Source organism: Palaemon carinicauda, chromosome 15 (genome assembly GCF_036898095.1).
Source record: "Palaemon carinicauda isolate YSFRI2023 chromosome 15, ASM3689809v2, whole genome shotgun sequence".
NCBI classification, from domain to species: domain Eukaryota; kingdom Metazoa; phylum Arthropoda; class Malacostraca; order Decapoda; family Palaemonidae; genus Palaemon; species Palaemon carinicauda.
In genome coordinates, this window is record NC_090739.1 from 3,523,072 (window position 1) to 3,541,706 (window position 18,635).

An 18,635-nucleotide genomic window follows, 5' to 3' on the forward strand; every position below is an offset into this window, starting at 1 on the left:
TAGACTGTCAAGCAGTTTCATAACGTTGCCTTCTAGTCTGCTGCTTTTGCACCAGTGAACCCTCACTCAGAGAACTTAGCTTTTCTAGGATAAGGTCCCTGTAGATGAGAAAGTTCTTTTCTCCCTCCTTCTGATATTCCCTTGAGGACTCTGTCATTTGGAGGGAGCCTTTAGCTGCATAACCTCTTATGGACTTTTATTTAAGCATAACATGCTTACAGGGAAGGTAATGGTTCCACTTCAGCCGCTAATCCCGTCTGTTACCACACCTGCTCCCATAGACCTTGAGCTGTGTTGCATGACATGCAGTCCAAGCTTAGTCCTTGTTAGAGAATTTTTTGTTTACGGAGTCAATGTGTCACGGGGAAGACGTTCAACAACCAACAGAAGGGACTTGTTGTGACGCAGTGCGGCAACCTCAGCAACCCGTTAAGGAGTTGTCTGTACGACCCAGACAGTCTAGACAGATTCGGGTTGTCACTGTTCTTCCTCGCTTGCCCATGATTGACAGTTTACAGACTGTGCAGCAGTATCATGATCTTGTGTCCGGCTCCGTCAGACGACTGGCTTTTAAGAGCTCCCACAAGTCGTCGCTGTCTGGAGATTTTCAAATGGACTATGGATCTGACCAAGGAACTGGGCCTCCTGGTCAATTTTGAGGAGTCTCAGCTCGTTCCATCCCAGACCATTGTCTCCTTGGGTATGGATCTTCAGAGTCGAGCTTTTCGGACTTGTCCGTCGGCCCCAAGGATCTTCCAAGCCCTAGAATGCATCCAGAGCATGCTGAGAAGGAACCGATGCTTAGTCAGGCAGTGGATGAGTCTAACAGGGACACTTTCATCGCTGGCCCTGTTCATCGAGTTAGGGAGACTCCACCTCCGCCCCCTTCAGTATCATCTAGCTGCTCACTGGATAAAGGACATGACGCTAGAGACGGGCTCAGTTCCTGTTTCCGAAGAGATGAGGTCTACTCTAACGTGGTGGAAGAACAGCATTCTTCTCAAGGAAGGTCTACCATTGGCTGTTCAGACCCCCGACCACCGTCTCTTCTCGGACGCATCGGACACGGGCTGGGGTGCGACACTGGACGGACAGGAATGCTCGGGAACATGGAATCAGGAGCAAAGGACACTTCACATCTATTGCAAGGAGTTGTTGGCAGTTCATCTGGCCTTGATAAACTTCAAGTCCCTCCAGCTTAACAAGGTGGTGGAGGTGAACTCCGTCTACACCACAGCCTTGGCTTACATCTCCAAGCAGGGAGGGACTCATTCGAGGAAGTTGTTCGAGATCGCAAGGGACCTCCTCATTTGGTCAAAAGATCGAAAGCTCACGCTGGTAACGAGGCTCATTCAGGGCGATATGAATGTCATGGCAGATCGCCTCAGCCGGAAGGGTCAGGTCTTCCCCACAGAGTGGACCCTTCACAAGAATGTTTGCAGCAGACTTTGGGCCCTGTGGGGTCAGCCAACCATAGATCTATTCGCTACCTCGATGACCAAGAGGCTCCTCTTGTATTGTTCTCCGATTCCAGACCCAGCAGCAGTTCGCGTGGATGCCTTTCTGCTGGATTGGTCCCATCTCGACCTGTATGCATTCCCGCCGTTCAAGATTGTCAACAGGGTACTTCAGAAGTTCGCCTCTCACAAAGGGACACGGCTGACGTTGGTTGCTCCCCTCTGGCCCGCGAGAGAATGGTTCACCGAGGTACTGCAATGGCTGGTCGACGTTCCCAGGACTCTTCCTCCTAGAGTGGACCTTCTGCGTCAACCTCACGTAAAGAAGGTACACCCAAACCTCCACACTCTTCGTCTGACTGCCTTCAGCCTATCGAAAGACTCTCAAGAGCTAGAGGCTTTTCGAAGGAGGCAGCCAGAGCGATTGCCAGAGCAAGGACGACATCCACTCTCAGAGTCTATCAGTCTTTATGGGAAGTCTTCCGAAGCTGGTGCAAGGCCAATGCAGTTTCCTCAACCAGTACCACTGTAACCCAGATTGCTGACTTCCTGTTACATCTAAGGAACGTAAGATCCCTATCAGCTCCTACGATCAAGGGTTACAGAAGTATGTTGGCAGCGGTTTTCCGCCACAGAGGCTTGGATCTTTCCTCCAACAAAGATCTACAGGACCTCCTTAGGTCTTTTGAGACCTCAAAGGAACGTCGGTTGTCCACTCCAGGCTGGAATCTAGACGTGGTCCTAAGGTTCCTAATGTCATCAGGATTTGAACCGCTCCAATCAGCCTCTTTTAAGGACCTCACATTAAAAACACTTTTCCTCGTGTGCTTAGCAACAGGTAAAAGAGTAAGTGAGATCCACGCCTTCAGCAGGAACATAGGTTTCACATCTGAAACGGCTACATGTTCCTTGCAGCTCGGTTTTTTGGCTAAAAACGAGCTTCCTTCCCGTCCTTGGCCTAAGTCGTTCGAGATCCCAAGCCTGTCCAACATGGTGGGGAACGAACTGGAGAGAGTACTTTGCCCAGTTAGAGCTCTTAAGTACTATCTAAGAAGGTCAAAACCATTACGAGGACAATCAGAAGCCTTATGGTGTGCTATCAAGAAGCCTTCTCTACCAATGTCTAAGAACTCAGTTTCTTACTACATCAGGCTTCTGATTAGAGAAGCAAATTCTCATCTGAAGGAAGAAGACCTTGCTTTGCTGAAGGTAAGGACACATGAAGTGAGAGCTGTGGCTACTTCAGTGGCCTTCAAACAGAACCGTTCTCTGCAGAGTGTTATGGATGCAACCTATTGGAGAAGCAAGTCAGTGTTCGCATCATGCTATCTCAAAGATGTCCAGTCTCTTTACGAGTACTGCTACACCCTGGGTCCATTCGTAGCAACGAATGCAGTAGTAGGCGAGGGCTCAGCCACTACATTCCCATAATCTCATAACTTTTTAACCTTTCTCTTGAATACTTTTTATGGGTTGTACGGTCGGCTAAGAAGCCTTCCACATCCTTGTTGATTTGGCGGGTGGTCAATTCTTTCTTGAGAAGCGCCAAGGTTAAAGGTTGTGATGAGGTCCTTTAGTATGGGTTGCAGCCCTGTATACTTTAGCACCTTTGAGTTGATTCAGCCTCCCAAGAGGAACGCTGCGCTCAGTAAGGAAGACGATCTTATTAAAGGCAGAGTAACGGTTCAAGTCGACTTCCTTACCAGGTACTTATTATTTCATTGTTATTGTGGATAACTGATTATATGAAATACGGGATACTTAGCTATCCTTTAGTCTTGTACACTGGTTTTTCACCCACCCCCCTGGGTGTGAATCAGCTACATGATTATCGGGTAAGTTTAATATTGAAAAATGTTATTTTTATTAATAAAATAAATTTTTGAATATACTTACCCGATAATCATGATTTAATCGACCCTCCCTTCCTCCCCATAGAGAACCAGTGGACCGAGGAATAATTGAGGAGGTGTCAACAAGAAGTACTTGAGTACCTGGCCACAGGTGGCGCTGGTAAATACACCCCCTTCTAGTATTGTGATAGCTGGCGTATCCCTCCATAGAATTCTGTCGGGCAACGGAGTTGACAGCTACATGATTATCGGGTAAGTATATTCAAAAATTTATTTTATTAATAAAAATAACATATTATCATTCCTGTAAATGGTAAGATCTGACTGTATTCTTCTGCAGATCTTTATCAGAACCACAACATATTTCTAGACTATCACTTTTTGCGTGACCAAAATATTCATTTGAAGAAGTCTGTCACTTAACCATTTACCCCCAGGCTATTTGGAAATTTCCAACCCTTAACCCCCAAGGGGTTATTTTTTTCCCAGCACATTTTGCAGTATATTTTTTTTAAATTGCTCTAAAAGCCTTAATTTTGTCATAGAGAGGTCAGGTTGGTCTCATTCTCTTGGAAAATGCCTGAATTTTCTCAAAAAATTATCAAAAATAGGAAAAAAAAAATTTTATAGCATTTTTTTGCAAGGACGTACCGGTACGTCCATGGGGGTAAAGGGATGGCTTTTGTGAAACGTACCAGTACGTCCTTTGGGGGTAAAAGGGTTAAGTGGGTCTAGATGAAAAGTAAAAAATAAGCATTGTGAGATTAGATAAGCACACTAGAGATACAGATTATATTCTTATTCTGATTACAATATAAACAATTGTCTTTCTGAAAACATAGATGCATCTTTGAGAGGATTAATAATTGGGTATTTCATTACAGTAAATTGAATATATGTTTAATCTTACAGTTTAATTTGTTGTAATTCAAGTCTGAAATTGATTTTTAAGACTTCATAATGAGTTTATATTTCAGAGGCTACTGCAGAAGTGAAGAAATTAAGAACCCATGTTAAAGATGCCGATACAGTTGGTGCAGAAGTTGAGGCTCTTCGAGAAATGGTGACAGATCTTACAGAGGGAAAAGTTGCGTATACAACAAAAGTAAGTTGAGTAAAAGTATTTGATAACCGATAACCCACTATGATGAGTAAAGGGATTTTGACGAAGGAAAAATCTATTTCTGGGGAGAGACCTGTGGCGCCCGGTGAAAAGAGTCCTTCTTATATATCTTTTCTGATAAAACCTTCCAATTATACCAGAGAAAGATAAAAGCATGGAATGCTGAGGTTACTACCCTCGCGCGAGCACCTTTTGGGTGTCGTGTATAAAGCAAAGGCGCGTGAAAACCACTATTCACAGGTTGTCTTCCATTTAGTTAATTCCTTCGTCAAAGGGATGGGCCGATACAAAGGCCCTAGCCAACCACCAGCGCCACACCACCACGCCACGACGCGAGCGCCATCTGAACAACATCCTTCTTTTTGGACTGATAGAATAGTGTGTAATTTGTGGTGCTAAAGCTTTTGATAACTGATAACCCACTATGAAATATAAGGAATGCAGTGTTTCCTACAGACTCTACTCTGAAACTTTGTAGATGGGAAAGTTTTTGTTCTTATAAACTTCTGTACAGTAGGTGTGATCATATTGATAAAAAAAACTTTCTGTATGTAAAGTCTTTTCATCAGACCATTATATGAGGGAAGCCCCATCAGAATAAGACTTTTATATTACCCAATTGTTTAATTAATCATTTAGTGACCAACCAATGTGCATTGGGAGGTGCCCAGTCATATTGACTTGCCAGTAAGTAATAACTTTTCGATGTCTCTTTACCATACTGAAACAGCATTTTTGTTTTTTTATAATTTCTGTATTCACTATAATGATTGTTGTTCAAGATTTTAAGAGCAATTTTTAGCAAGTAGATTATATGATCCTCTTGGGGTGAGTACATTGAAAATTTTTGTACCATCAGTGAATGACTTAGGGTTTTCTAGCATCATGAAATTGAAAGTCATTGACACTGATATCATTTATTGTAAATAAACTATAAAAGGCAATTTGATTTATAACCATAAAAGCAAATAGATCATTATAAAAGTTGAACAGCTTTCAGAAGATCTGTTTATGAAATAAATCTAAAATTGCCACCAGTATCAATAAGAATCTTTGTAAGGATGAACCTCCCTTCCTCACCTCGAGCCTTGAAAGGAGGTGTAGTTTCTTTGTAAATTGATTCATTCATAGTTTTAGGAAACTTACTGATTATATTTAATCTCTGTTCAGAGCATTTGATTTATTTCTAGACAATGTATATCTTGTGGAAGGCAGTTCAGATACTACTCGTGTAAGGTTACTTTCTTAACAATAAAGGCACCATGAAAAAGAGCTATTCTATGCCAGGCATAGTGTAAGTACCAGAGGTATCTAGCATAGAAAGGACAGGCAATAGAGTGAATTGATTGTGTTGAGAGGTGTGAGCTTGTGTCTTTTAATCAGTGGAAACATTTAGTAAGGATTATAAACTGGCTTTAGGATGTTTGTATAATAAACAGCCATTTTCAAAAGCAACACTAATATAATTTCCGATAAGCCAATTGAACATTGAATGGATTGGCTCTCAAAAGTCTTCTTGTTGATCATGAAGTATGGCAGAAGTGTCGGAATTGGCACCCTTATTATTATCATCATTATTGTTGTTATTATTATTATTATTATTACTAGCTGAGCTACAACCCTAGTTGGAAAAGCAAGATGCTATTACCCCAAGGGTTCCAACAATGAAAAATAGCCCAGTGAGGAAAGGAAATAAGGAAGTAAATAAACGATTTGAGAAATAATGAACAATTAAAATAGAATATTTAAAAAAAAACACTAACATCAAACAGATATTTCATAACTAAACTATAAAAAGACTTATGTCAGCCTGTTCAACTTAAAAACATTTGTTGCAATTTTGAACTTTTGAAGTTCTATCAATTCAACCACCCGATTAGGAAGATTATTCCTCAACTTGGTCCCAGCTGGAATAAAACTTCTACTTGTATCATTACAGACCAGCTTTAGTGGTCATAACATGAATGATGGAAAGGGCCTGTAGAAATGTAAATTACACACTTTTTCATTGTAGCTTCTGGGTTTCTTTCAGAAGGAAACCGCCACTGTCTCTATTTCTTAGAGCATTCAGTAATAATGGGGAGACAGGCAGATATTCAATGCATTTTTTTTTTATCTCCATTGCCAAAACCATCACCACTTTCATTATCTTTGTATACTTATAGTTATGTTCTTATTGTTATTGTTATAATTTTTTCTCTTTAATAGGTTCTTTTGTACTTTTGTTTCTTTTTTCATTCTATGCTACTTTGTCTGTTGAAGTCTTTGGGCTTGTAACTTTCAGTTTTAAATATTTAACTTAGCCGGTGAATATATAATAGCTGCAACTCTGCGGCTCGACAGACAACATACTCAAAAAACTCGCGAGCGATCGCTATGCAGGTTGCGGGTGTGCCCACCAGCGCCAACTGTCGGCCAGATACCACTCTTGTATGTAAACAAAACCTTCAATTCTTCTCTGTCGACGTTGACGACAAGACGTACTTATACTCGCTGTAGAACCTGGAGTTTTCCCATCATATTTGGTGAAGTACTTTATTTTGGTTTGAGCTTTCGCTGTACCTAGATTTCGAAAGTGTAATGCTAGGGACTGTAATAGGCGTCTTCCTAAGGCTTCTCTCGACCCTCATACTGTTTGTTCCAATTGTCGGGGTAAAACCTGTCAATTGGGAGATCGGTGTGAGGAATGTGTGGGCCTTTCGGAATTCGATTGGATCGAATATGATAAGTATACACGCAGACTAGAGAGAGATAGGGTAAGGAGAAGTTCATCTAGGTCCGTAGATTTTTCCTCTCCACATGCCCCTGAACCTAATCCTTCGTAGTGGTTGTTCCTAACCCCCCTTCTAGCACTCAGGAACCGTCTATGCAAGACATGTTACGTGCTATTCATGCCTTTGGGGAGAGAGTTGAAGCGTTAGCAAGTGACCGTAATCAACTCATGGCTGACGTGAAGGAACTTAAGTGCCATAGTGCCACGGCGGAAAGTGGGAAAGTGATTAGTGCGCAAAGTGTTGTGAACAGTGTTGCGACCGAGGGTTCGTCTGTTCGTGCCTGTCGTTCACCTAGTCCGGGACCTCTTGCAAGCTCTCAAGCCCAGGGGAGAAGCAATGTCGTACGACTTATGGGTTCGAGAGGCCTTGTTCAGCGAACAGACGTTCCCTCTATGGTATCAGGCGTATCTCGTCAAGATCGCCCCTACCATAAGACGAGAGAGCCCATTTTTACCTCGTCTTCCGAAGGCGTTTCACGCAAGAAACCATGGAGCAAGGTTTCTAGGCCTCTGAAACGCAAGTCAGTCCCTTCAGGACAGGTCCAACGTCCTGGATGTAGTCATTGGGACAGTTCGGACCCGTTGCTGTCATCGGATGACTGCTCGCCGCCTAAGCAAGGCAAAGTTGTGCCGTCTCAGACGCTAACCCCGTCTGTTACCGCACCCGTTTCCGTAGACCCTAAATGGGTTATACTGCAGGACATGCAGTCTAAGCTTGCGTCCCTTATGGAAGGCTACAACGCAGAGAAGGTTTCTGTTGAACCTAGCCGTTTATCTCATGGAGATCCTGGCCTTCAGCCACCCAAGCGTTCTGTTGTGCGTCCTGTTGACGTTGGTGTAGCCATCTCACGTCAACCAGTTGGGGTTGTACCACACCCGATGCGGTCTCGTGTGGATTTTCAGCCGCATATGGACGTTAGGCAACTCGCTGATGCGCCTGGTGACGTTCGGGACGTTCGCCAACCATCAGAGTTGACTTGTTTTGACGCGGTGCGTCAACCTCCGCAACCTAGAGTTGTTTTGACTGCACAACCCAGGCGGTCTAGGCAGTCTCGGGTGGACGCTGTGCGTCCTCACGCACCTGTTGTTGTTGACAGTTCCCAGACTGTTCAGCAGTTTCAGGACGCTGCGTCCTGCTCCGCCACTTATGCACCAGTGCGGGTGGACGCTGCATGTCAAGCATTGCCAACCCCTTTGCTTGTTTCTCATCAGTTGTCAGATGAGGAACTTTCGGATGAGGACGTTGCTGACCCTCAGCCTGAGGATCATCCTTCAGATATTGATGAGCCTAGAGCAGTTCCGCCATCTATGGACTTTAAAAAAGTCATGCTCATTTTTAAAGAGTTGTTTCCTGAACACTTTGTCTCTGTGGCTCCTCGTTCGCCGCCGTCTGAGTTTGTTTTAGGCGTACCTGCTGCCATGCCAGCCTTTACAAAACTCGTTCTCTCTCGCTCATCCAAGAGAGCTTTACGGGTGTTAGGCGATTGGTTGGAAACCAAGAGGAGTTTAGGGAAGACGGCCTTTGCCTTCCCCCCATCTAAACTCTCGTCTAGATCGAGCGTCTGGTATGCCACGGGAGAAGTTCTCGGCTTGGGAGTTCCTGCCTCTGCCCAGGGCGACTTCTCAAGTCTTGTAGACTCTCCCCGCCGCCTAGCCATGAGACGCTCGAAGATTAGTTGGTCACCCTCAGACCTGGACCATCTACTTAAAGGCATCTTTAGGGCTTTTGAAGTTTTCAACTTCCTTGACTGGTGTTTGGGAGCCTTGAGTAGGAAAATCTCATCAGCCGATAGAGATGTCTCCTTACTCATTATGTCCTGCATGGATAAGGCCATCCGCGATGGATCCAATGAGCTCTCCTCCTCGTTTACGTCAGGAGTCCTAAAGAAACGAGAGTCTCTGTGCTCTTTTCTGTCAGCAGGAGTGACGCCCTGTCAACGATCTGAGCTACTCTTTGCCCCTTTGTCTAAGTTCTTGTTTCCTGAACTTTTAGTTAAGGAAATAGCGTTGTCTCTAGTGCAGAAGGACACCCATGACTTGGTTGCGTCCTCGGCTCGCAAAGGGACCCCTTCGTCTGCCTTGACTGCTAGACCTAGGATAGACACTCCAGTGTCCAGGTTTATTCCGCCCTTTCGTGGCAGAGCCCCCAGCAGGGGAAGTACTCGTGCCGAAGGGAAGAGAGGAAAGAGGAAAGGAGCCAAGTCCTCGCGTGGCAGAGTCTGACTGCCCGCAGCTTCAGACAGCAGTAGGTGCCAGGCTCAAGAACTTCTGGCAAGCCTGGGAGAAGAGAGGCGCAGATCAACAGTCTGTGAGGTTGCTCAGAGAGGGGTACAAAATCCCATTTGTACGCAAACCTCCTCTAGCGACGTCCCCCATCGATCTCTCTCCCAGGTACCGAGAGGAAGCAAAGAGACAAGCCCTGAAACTAGAAGTGTCTCTTTTGCTAGAGAAGGGAGCGGTGGTCAAAGTCTCGGACCTTCAATCACCGGGGTTTTACAACCGTCTCTTCCTAGTACCGAAGAAGACAGGAGGTTGGAGACCGGTGCTAGACGTCAGTGCTCTGAATGTCTTTGTCACAAAGACAAAGTTCACCATGGAGACCACGAAGTCAGTCTTAGCAGCGGTCAGAAAGGGAGACTAGATGGTCTCTCTCGACCTAAGAGACGCTTACTTCCACATCCCCATTCACTCAGATTCCCAACCTTTTCTGAGATTTGTGTTCGACAATGTGGTGTACCAGTTTCGGGCCCTGTGCTTTGGCCTAAGTCCTGCTCCTCTCGTGTTTACGAGGCTTATGAGGAATGTGGCAAAATTCCTCCATTTATCGGGTATCCGAGCCTCCCTTTATTTGGACGACTGGCTTCTCAGAGCCTCGTCCAGTCATCGCTGTCTGAAGGATCTCAATTGGACTTTAAATCTGACCAAGGAATTGGGACTTCTGGTCAACTTGGAAAAGTCCCAGCTGATCCCATCCCAAACTATTCTGTATTTAGGGATGGAGATTCGCAGTCCAGTTTTTCGGGCTTTTCCGTCGGCCCCCAGAATAGATCAAGCCCTGCTCATAATCCAAAGGATGTTGAAGAGAGAACGTTGCTCAGTCAGGAATTGGATGAGTCTAGTAGGAACTCTATCATCCCTGGAGCAGTTTGTCTCGCTAGGAAGGCTACACCTCCGACCTCTACAATTCCATCTAGCTTTTCACTAGAAAAAGGACGAGACGCTAGAGGCGGTCTCGATCCCGATTTCCGAAACAGTAAAGACTTGCCTGAATTGGTGGAAAGACAATATCAGTCTACGAGAGGGACTTCCCCTAGCAGTTCAGAAACCAAACCACATTCTCTTCTCAGACGCATCGGATTTGGGTTGGGGTGCGACACTGGACGGTCGGGAATGCTCAGGTCTGTGGACCTCAAGTCAGAGGAGTATGCATATCAACGGCAAGGAGCTTTTGGCAGTTCACCTGGCCTTGATGAGCTTCGAGAGTCTCCTTCGAGACAAAGTGGTGGAGGTCAACTCGGACAACACCACAGCCTTGGCGTACATTTCCAAACAAGGAGGTACCCACTCCCTGACACTGTACGAGATAACAAGGGACCTGCTCATCTGGTCAAGAGATCGAGGCATCTCCCTGGTAACGAGGTTTATCCAGGGCGACTTGAACGTTCTAGCAGATTGTCTCAGTCGGAAAGGTTAGGTAATTCCAACCGAATGGACCCTCCACAAGGATGTGTGCAAGAGGCTTTGGGCGACTTAGGGTCAACCCACCATAGACCTCTTTTGCAACCTCGATGACCAAGAGGCTTCCAATCTATTGCTCTCCAGTCCCAGACCCAGCAGCAATACATATAGATGCTTTTCTCCTAGATTGGTCTCACCTAGACCTATACGCATTCCCACCATTCAAGATTGTCAACAAGGTACTGCAGAAATTCGCCTCTCACGAAGGGACAAGGTTGACGTTAGTTGCTCCCCTCTGGCCCGCGAGAGAATGGTTCACCGAGGTACTTCGATGGCTGGTAGACTTTCCAAGAAGTCTTCCTCTAAGAGTAGACCTATTACGTCAGCCACACGTAAAGAAGGTACACCAAAGCTTCCACGCTCTTCGTCTGACTGCCTTCAGACTATCGAAAGACTCTCGAGAGCTAGAGGCTTTTCGAAGGAGGCAGCCAGTGCGATTGCAAGAGCGAGGAGAGCTTCTACCATTAGAGTTTACCAATCGAAGTGGGAAATCTTCCGAGACTGGTGCAAGTCAGTATCTGTATCCTCGTCCAGTACCTCTGTAGCCCAAATCGCTGATTTTCTCTTATACCTGAGAAGAGTTCGCTCCCTTTCAGCTCCCACGATCAAGGGCTACAGGAGCATGTTGGCTTCGGTCTTCCGGCATAGAGGCTTAGATCTTTCCAACAATAAAGATCTACAAGATCTCCTTAAGTCTTTTGAGACCTCTAAGGAACGTCGTTTGGCTACACCTGGATGGAATTTAGACATGGTCCTAAGATTCCTCATGTCAGACAGGTTTGAGCCTTTACATTCAGCCTCCCTGAAGGATCTCACTCTTAAGACTCTTTTCCTGGTGTGCTTGTCCTCGGCTAAAAGAGTCAGTGAGCTTCATGCCTTCAGCAGGAACATCGGTTTTTCGACAGAAAAAGCCACTTGTTCTCTTCAACTTGGTTTCCTAGCCAAGAATGAACTGCCTTCTCGTCCTTAGCCTAAATCTTTTGATATTCCTAGCTTATCAGAGATCGTAGGCAACGAATTAGAGAGAGTATTATGCCCCGTTAGAGCTCTTAAGTTCTATTTAGCTCGTACTAAGCCCTTACGAGGTAAATCTGAAGCGTTATGGTGTTCGGTTAAGAAACCATCCTTACCTATGTCAAAGAATGCTTTGTCATATTTTATCAGATTGTTAATACGAGAAGCTCATTCACACTTGAGTGAGGAAGACCGATCTTTGCTTAAGGTTAAGACGCACGAGATTAGAGCTATAGCAACTTCCGTGGCCTTCAAGCAAAATAGATCTCTGCAAAGTATCATAGACGCGACCTTTTGGAGAAGCAAGTCAGTGTTCGCGTCATTTTACTTGAAAGATGTCCAGACTCTTTACGAGAACTGCTACACACTGGGTCCATTCGTAGCAGCGAGTGCAGTAGTGGGTGAGGGCTCAACCACTACACTTCCCTAATTCCATATCCTTTTAATCTGTCTCTTGAAATGTTTTTAATATTGTTTTTATGGGTTGTTCGGAAGGCTAAGAAGCCTTTCGCATCCTGGTTGATTTGGCGGGTGGTCAAAGTCATTTCTTGAGAGCGCCCAGATTAGGGGTTTGAGGAGGTCCTGTTGTATGGGTTGCAGCCCTTGATACTTCAGCTCCTGGGAGTCTGTCAGCATCCTAAGAGGATCGCTGGGCTCCGTAAGGAAGACAGACTTACAAGGCAGAATAATCGTCTAAGTCAACTTCCTTACCAGGTACCTATTTATTTTGGTTTTGTTATATTGATAACTGTCAAAATGAAAAAACTCTTAGCTTATACGCTGTAAACATAATTAACTCTGGTCTCTACCCACCTCCTTGGGTGTGAATCAGCTATTATATATTCACTGGCTAAGTTAAATATTTAAAAATGATATTTTAATTATAAAATAAATTTCTGAATATACTTACCCGGTGAATATATAAATTAAATGACCCTCCCTTCCTCCCCAATAGAGACGCAGCGGGACGAGAAGAATTGAAGGTTTTGTTTACATACAAGAGTGGTATCTGGCCGACAGTTGGCGCTGGTGGGCACACCCGCAACCTGCATAGTGATCGCTCGCGAGTTTTTTGAGTATGTTGTCTGTCGAGCCGCAGAGTAGCAGCTATTATATATTCACCGGGTAAGTATATTCAAAAAATTTTTTTATAATTAAAATATCATATTTTCCAATTAGGGTTGTAGCTAGGATTGTATTTATGATATTTTAGATGAAATGCAGCAATATCTATTTCATGAGATTTTAATGCTATTTTTCTCTATTATAGTGATTCAAAAGGCTCTATTAGAAAACTTTATCAGTAGATACTGTATTATCTATAGGCCTTTTTTCAGCAATGATTTTCTTTTTTGTGTTGTACAGTCATTTTTTATTTTAAGCTTGTTGAATTATAGCCATAGGTTTTGAAGAGACAGGTGTTCCTTGATTTTGTACACCTGTTTATATGAAACACCTGTTTAGTTGCAGTACAGTTCATATTTTTCTTAGTTCTAGCTGTTACTTTATCCTACAGTTTGTATACCCAGCATTTTTTGTTTTATTACGTTACCCTATAGAGCTTGTGTGTGCACATTTTTTCATCTTAGTTTTCTGGGCTTGTGAAATGGACTTTGGAATCTGGAGTACAGTTTCTTATGCATAGCTTTAACCCTTTAACCCCCAGGCTATTTGGAAATTTCCAACCCTTAACCCCCAGGGGGTTATTTTTTTCCCCAGGACATTTTGCAGTATATTTTTTTTAAATTGCTCTAACAGCCTTAATTTTTGTCATAGAGAGGTCAGGTTGGTCTCATTCTCTTGGAAAATGCCTGAATTTTTTAAATAAATTATCAAAAATATGAAAAAAAAAAATTTTATAGCATTTTTTTGCAAGGACGTACGGGTACATCCATGGGGGTAAAGGGATGGCTTTTGTGAAACGTACCAGTACGTCCTTTGGGGGTAAAAGGGTTAATATATTTTGTTTTGTAAAGAAGTTTGTGTGAAATCTTAAGTTCGTGGACAGTCCAGGCTATTAGGGCTGAGTTAGATATTTATAAAGATGTTTGTGGCTTAACTTATTTTAGATTGGTTACTACTGCAGTAGGTATAATCTTCCATTAAATATAGTACTCTATACTGTAAGTATCAACTCATTATCCAATATGTTGCAGAACTTATCTTTTGAAGATGTGGTAGATTTTTATATTGTGGAATGTTTAGCAATATGGAAACACTGTTCAATGTGTTGATCACAAGTGAGAAAACTGTCAGTCATAGATGGTTTATTTAGTTTTGTACTGTAATTGTTTCCTTGTATTGTTTGAGATATTCTAGCTACAAACGTAGTTATTTTAAAGTGGCTTCATTTGTTATTAAAAATAAGATGTTGTTATGGTATTGTTTCAAAAAAAAAAAAAAGACAGCTTGTACAGTCCAGGAGTTTGTAGTGGAATCACTCAAAGTTTCATGATTAGGCTGGAAGTTAGTCTTATTCAAATTAGTAATTTGTTTTCCCCTAAGATAAATCCTATATATAACAACCCCCAAAAAGACATATGCACTGTGACAACAAAACAGAGGTCACCTTCAACAACAAGTGTTTCATACACACTCACATTCACTACACTCATTCATGGCCTTGTACAAAAAAGAAAAAAAAAAAAATACAATAAAGTCCCATGTCTACATCATAAAATGAATTTACAGTATGCAGATGATTGACACAATTGGTAAGTCAGTACAGGAAAGTACACTAAAAAAGTAACATCAATACATATCCTTGCTTTAGTGTAAGTCAAACAAAAAAATATGTACAGTACTGCCGAAGAATATTTGAAATATTTATTTTTACGTGATACAGTAGCCCTTTCCTCACTATTTGGGACAGTTAATCTCAGAACAGAATAGGACAGGTAATCCAGGACATGTAAAAAAACATTCACATCAATACAACTCAGCATATTTTATCACATCATTACAAGTGAGGCCACAGAAATCCCTTAGGATCAGGAAGCAACTGGCATAATTTTTTTTTTGTAACAGGCACTAATATGCTGCTTTTTTGAGAGGTTAATGTGCTGTTTGGGATCCAAGGACTTATCTGTGAAATGCTTTAATAGGGTATCCTGGACTTTCACAGGAAACTTCTTGGAGACCACACAGCACCTCCCAAAAATAAGTTTCTTTTCATATTTTTGATGCTGTCAAGAAGTTAAATGTATAGTGGCATTATTGACTAAGCCTTTCAAACATATATTGAGAAATTGCAAAAGGTAATTAAGATGAAGCAGACAAAATCCTTAATTATTGAGGAATCCCTCGATTATTTAGTGATTGATGCAAAATAACTGTACTATAAGCCAGTACAAACTGAACTACTGCTAACTAGCAATTGAAAGTGCAAACATTTTTCTATCCGGCAGAGTTGAAGATCACTGGAAAAGTTAAAATTACACTTACATTTTCTTTGTTAGAGGTAAATTACTCTTAAATATATATTTTCAATATTAAACTTACCCGATAATCATGTAGCTGTCAACTCCGTTGCCCGACAGAATTCTACGGGAGGGATACGCCAGCTATCACTATACTAGAAGGGGGTGTACTCACAAGCGCCACCTGTGGCCAGGTACTACAGTACTTGTTGTTGACGCCACCTCACTTTTTCCTCTGTCGTGCTTCCGGCAAGACGTTCTTGGATACGCTTATGATTTTGGAGTATTGTTCACGGTTTGGTGAAGTATTTCTCTAAAATTTGCAGCTATTCGCTATACTGGAAACTTCTATATTAGCTTAGTTAGCTTTTGGAATTAATTTGATTAGTTATGGTGACGAAGAGAGTATGAACTCTCTTTCACCTTTAAATGGCCGACCCTTCCCTTAGACGGAAGTGTTGGTGTCTAAGAGGGTATAGACTCTCTTTCTTAATTTTGCTTAACAAAAGTTATAGATTTATTTTATATCTCTCCGCCTTTTATAGGCCTCTTCGATTAACTTCCTTTTATTATAAAATTATTAAAATTAATTTTTATATTTGTTTATATTCGACCTTTCCTAATAGTAGGCGGTCTTTTCTTGTACCGAAGTTAATTAACATTGAGCCCGTCATTTCGGTTTTACCTGTTAACATATTATGCTATTTTAATGTTTTTGAAAGAATTTCTTTGATAGTCTCGTACTGTTTTCAAAGTTGAACTAACGTTTTGTTTTGTCTCTGCAGTTGTTGACGTTTCAGAACGTTCAACTTGCGCTCTATCGTTACGATAGAGAGAGAATTTTCACGGTGTCACGTTGCAGTAAGAGTAACCGTGTCTAGCGTTTTGTTCATTCTTTCTTAACTTAATGGTTTTAATTCTACAAAGGAACTTTTCATTTTGGGAAATATTTTCCTTTAAAAATAATATGTTTTAACGATATATATGATTGGGCTCTTCTCTCAGGTTCTAAGTCAAGAGAGAGAGAGAGAGAGAGAGAGATAGAGACGGAGGGAGAAAGAGGAGGATAAACGTTTCGTTCAAGCGAGTAACGTTGTTATCGTTTTTGCTCTTCTCCCTAGTCTCTTTAGGGGAAGAAGGTAAACGTTTCTAGAGTTTTTCTTGTTCTCAAGCTTTATGCGGTGAGAGATTTTAAACGTAGTTTATTTGATCTAGTGTTTAGTCTCTTTCCAGCCACTGAATTATTTATCTTTCATTAGATTTTTCTGTTACATTGTAATTCTGTTTTCGCAATTACTAACTTTTGAGAAAGGATAGAATTGCGTGTTTCAGGTACAAACCACTTAAAGTTTCGAGTTCAGTGAAATAAGTGCAAACAGAAAATCAAAAGTGATAAGTGATTAGCGCAAAGTGTGTCAGTGTTGTGCGTGAGGGTACTTCTGTGCGTGCCAGTCGTCCTCCCAGTCCGGGACCTCTTGCAAGCTCCCAAGCCCAGGGGAGAAGCAATGTCGAAGGGCAAAAGGGTTCGGCAGGCCTTGATCGGCGCACAGAAGTATCCTCGGTGGTTGCGGGCGTGTCTTAAGAGACCGTCACTCCCACCCGCAGACGATTGAGCCCTTATTTTGCTCGTCTGCAGAAGAAATTTCGGGGAGAAAACGCTGGTCTCAGGTCTCAAGACCTCTTAAACGTAAAGTCCAGACCTATGCCAGACGTACGAAGTTAGAGTTCAACAACCCGGATGCAGTCATTGGGTTAGCTCTGACTCTCCTCAGTCTCAGGTGACTGCACACCTCCTAAGAGAGGTAAGGCGATGCCACAACAGACCTTATCGTCTGTTGATCCCAAGACGACTTTGCTGCAGTCCATGCAGTCGCAGCTTGGGGTCTTAATGCGTGAGTTTCAGGCTGAGAAGGTTACACCTCCTCCTGCGAACGCTCCGCCTCTCCGCAGTCCAGTCTGCCAGGCGTACGAAGTTGAGGTTCCTCAGGCTACCTTACCGCGTTCTGAGTTGCCAGTTACCAGCGGTGTGCAGCAACCTCCGCCTCCTCCTGCGAGAGCTCCGCCTCTCCGCAGTCCAGTCTGCCAGGCGTACGAAGTTGAGGTTCCTCAGGCTACCTTACCGCGTTCTGAGTTGCCAGTTACCAGCGTTGTGCAGCAACCTTAACCTTCCTTAAGGCAACCTCAGCAATGGGAGCAGGAGTCTTATGCCTTACTTCCTCCGCTTCCGCTTGCGGTTCCACCAGCGAGGCAACAATCTCTTGAGGTACGACAACCTCTTCCATCAATGAGGCAGCCACCTCAGCACTCGCTGCAGCGACCTAAACCCTCCTCAAGGCAAGAGTCTCAACTCCTTAGGCTAGCACCTCAGGAACCTCAACTCGCGAGACAAGAACTGCGTTCTGCGCAGCTGCTACCTCAACTCTCGCAGCTCACACCTCAGGAACCTTAACTCGTTCCTCAGGTACCTGCTACTGCGCATCCGCAACCCTTACAGCAAGCGCAACTCTTGAGACAGCAACCTCATGCTATGAGTCAGCCACCTCAACGCATGCACCTGCCATATTTTTCCTCAACTTGAGCTTCTTCCCATTCAACTTGGGAATAACAAATGACAATAATAACACCTCATTACTTTCATAACTTGCATTTGTAATCATATACATGTATGCCTACACAAACATTATGATAATGGAGGTTATTTGTATTACTTATATAAAAATATATATGTATTCCTTGCAATATATTTTTAACAAATCGCAAAATATGGCGAAAATATCTTCAGGGCGAGTTTCCCTTTCCTGAGGTGAAGTAGATTATAGTACATTTAGTGTAGCTTAATTCTACGATTATCATGCCGGCTATCAATTCATCAACAAAACAGTCTAAATCAATTCCCTCGGCACGTGCACTTTCAATGGACGGTAATGCGATATTACTCACTCTAGCACTGGTCATGGAATTTCTGAGAAATGTTACACGCCATGCAACACGCTCTGCTTACCTTACAGCATGCTCTACATACAGCATGCTCTGCATTCAGCATGCTCTGCATACAGCATGCTCTGCATACAACATGCTCTGCATACCTTACCGCATGCTTCTCAGTCACACATCTTTGGTTGTTGCCAACTCACTAGACTGTCAAGCAGTTTCATAACGTTGCCTTCTAGTCTGCTGCTTTTGCACCAGTGAAACCCTCACTGAGAGAACTTAGCTTTTCTCTGATATGGTCCCTGTAGATGAGATAGTGCTTTTCTC

General features: G+C 43.1%; 1 protein-coding gene across 1 annotated transcript in view; it reads left to right on the plus strand.

Moving 5' to 3' along the window:
- The window catches only part of LOC137654446 (GRIP and coiled-coil domain-containing protein 2-like), a 116,148-nt gene that overhangs the window by 25,241 nt on the left and 72,272 nt on the right, over positions 1-18,635 (plus strand). The window contains exon 3 of the mRNA XM_068388071.1: positions 4,288-4,415. Within this exon, the coding sequence (XP_068244172.1) occupies positions 4,288-4,415 (128 nt within the window). The remainder of the gene's footprint in view (positions 1-4,287; positions 4,416-18,635) is intronic.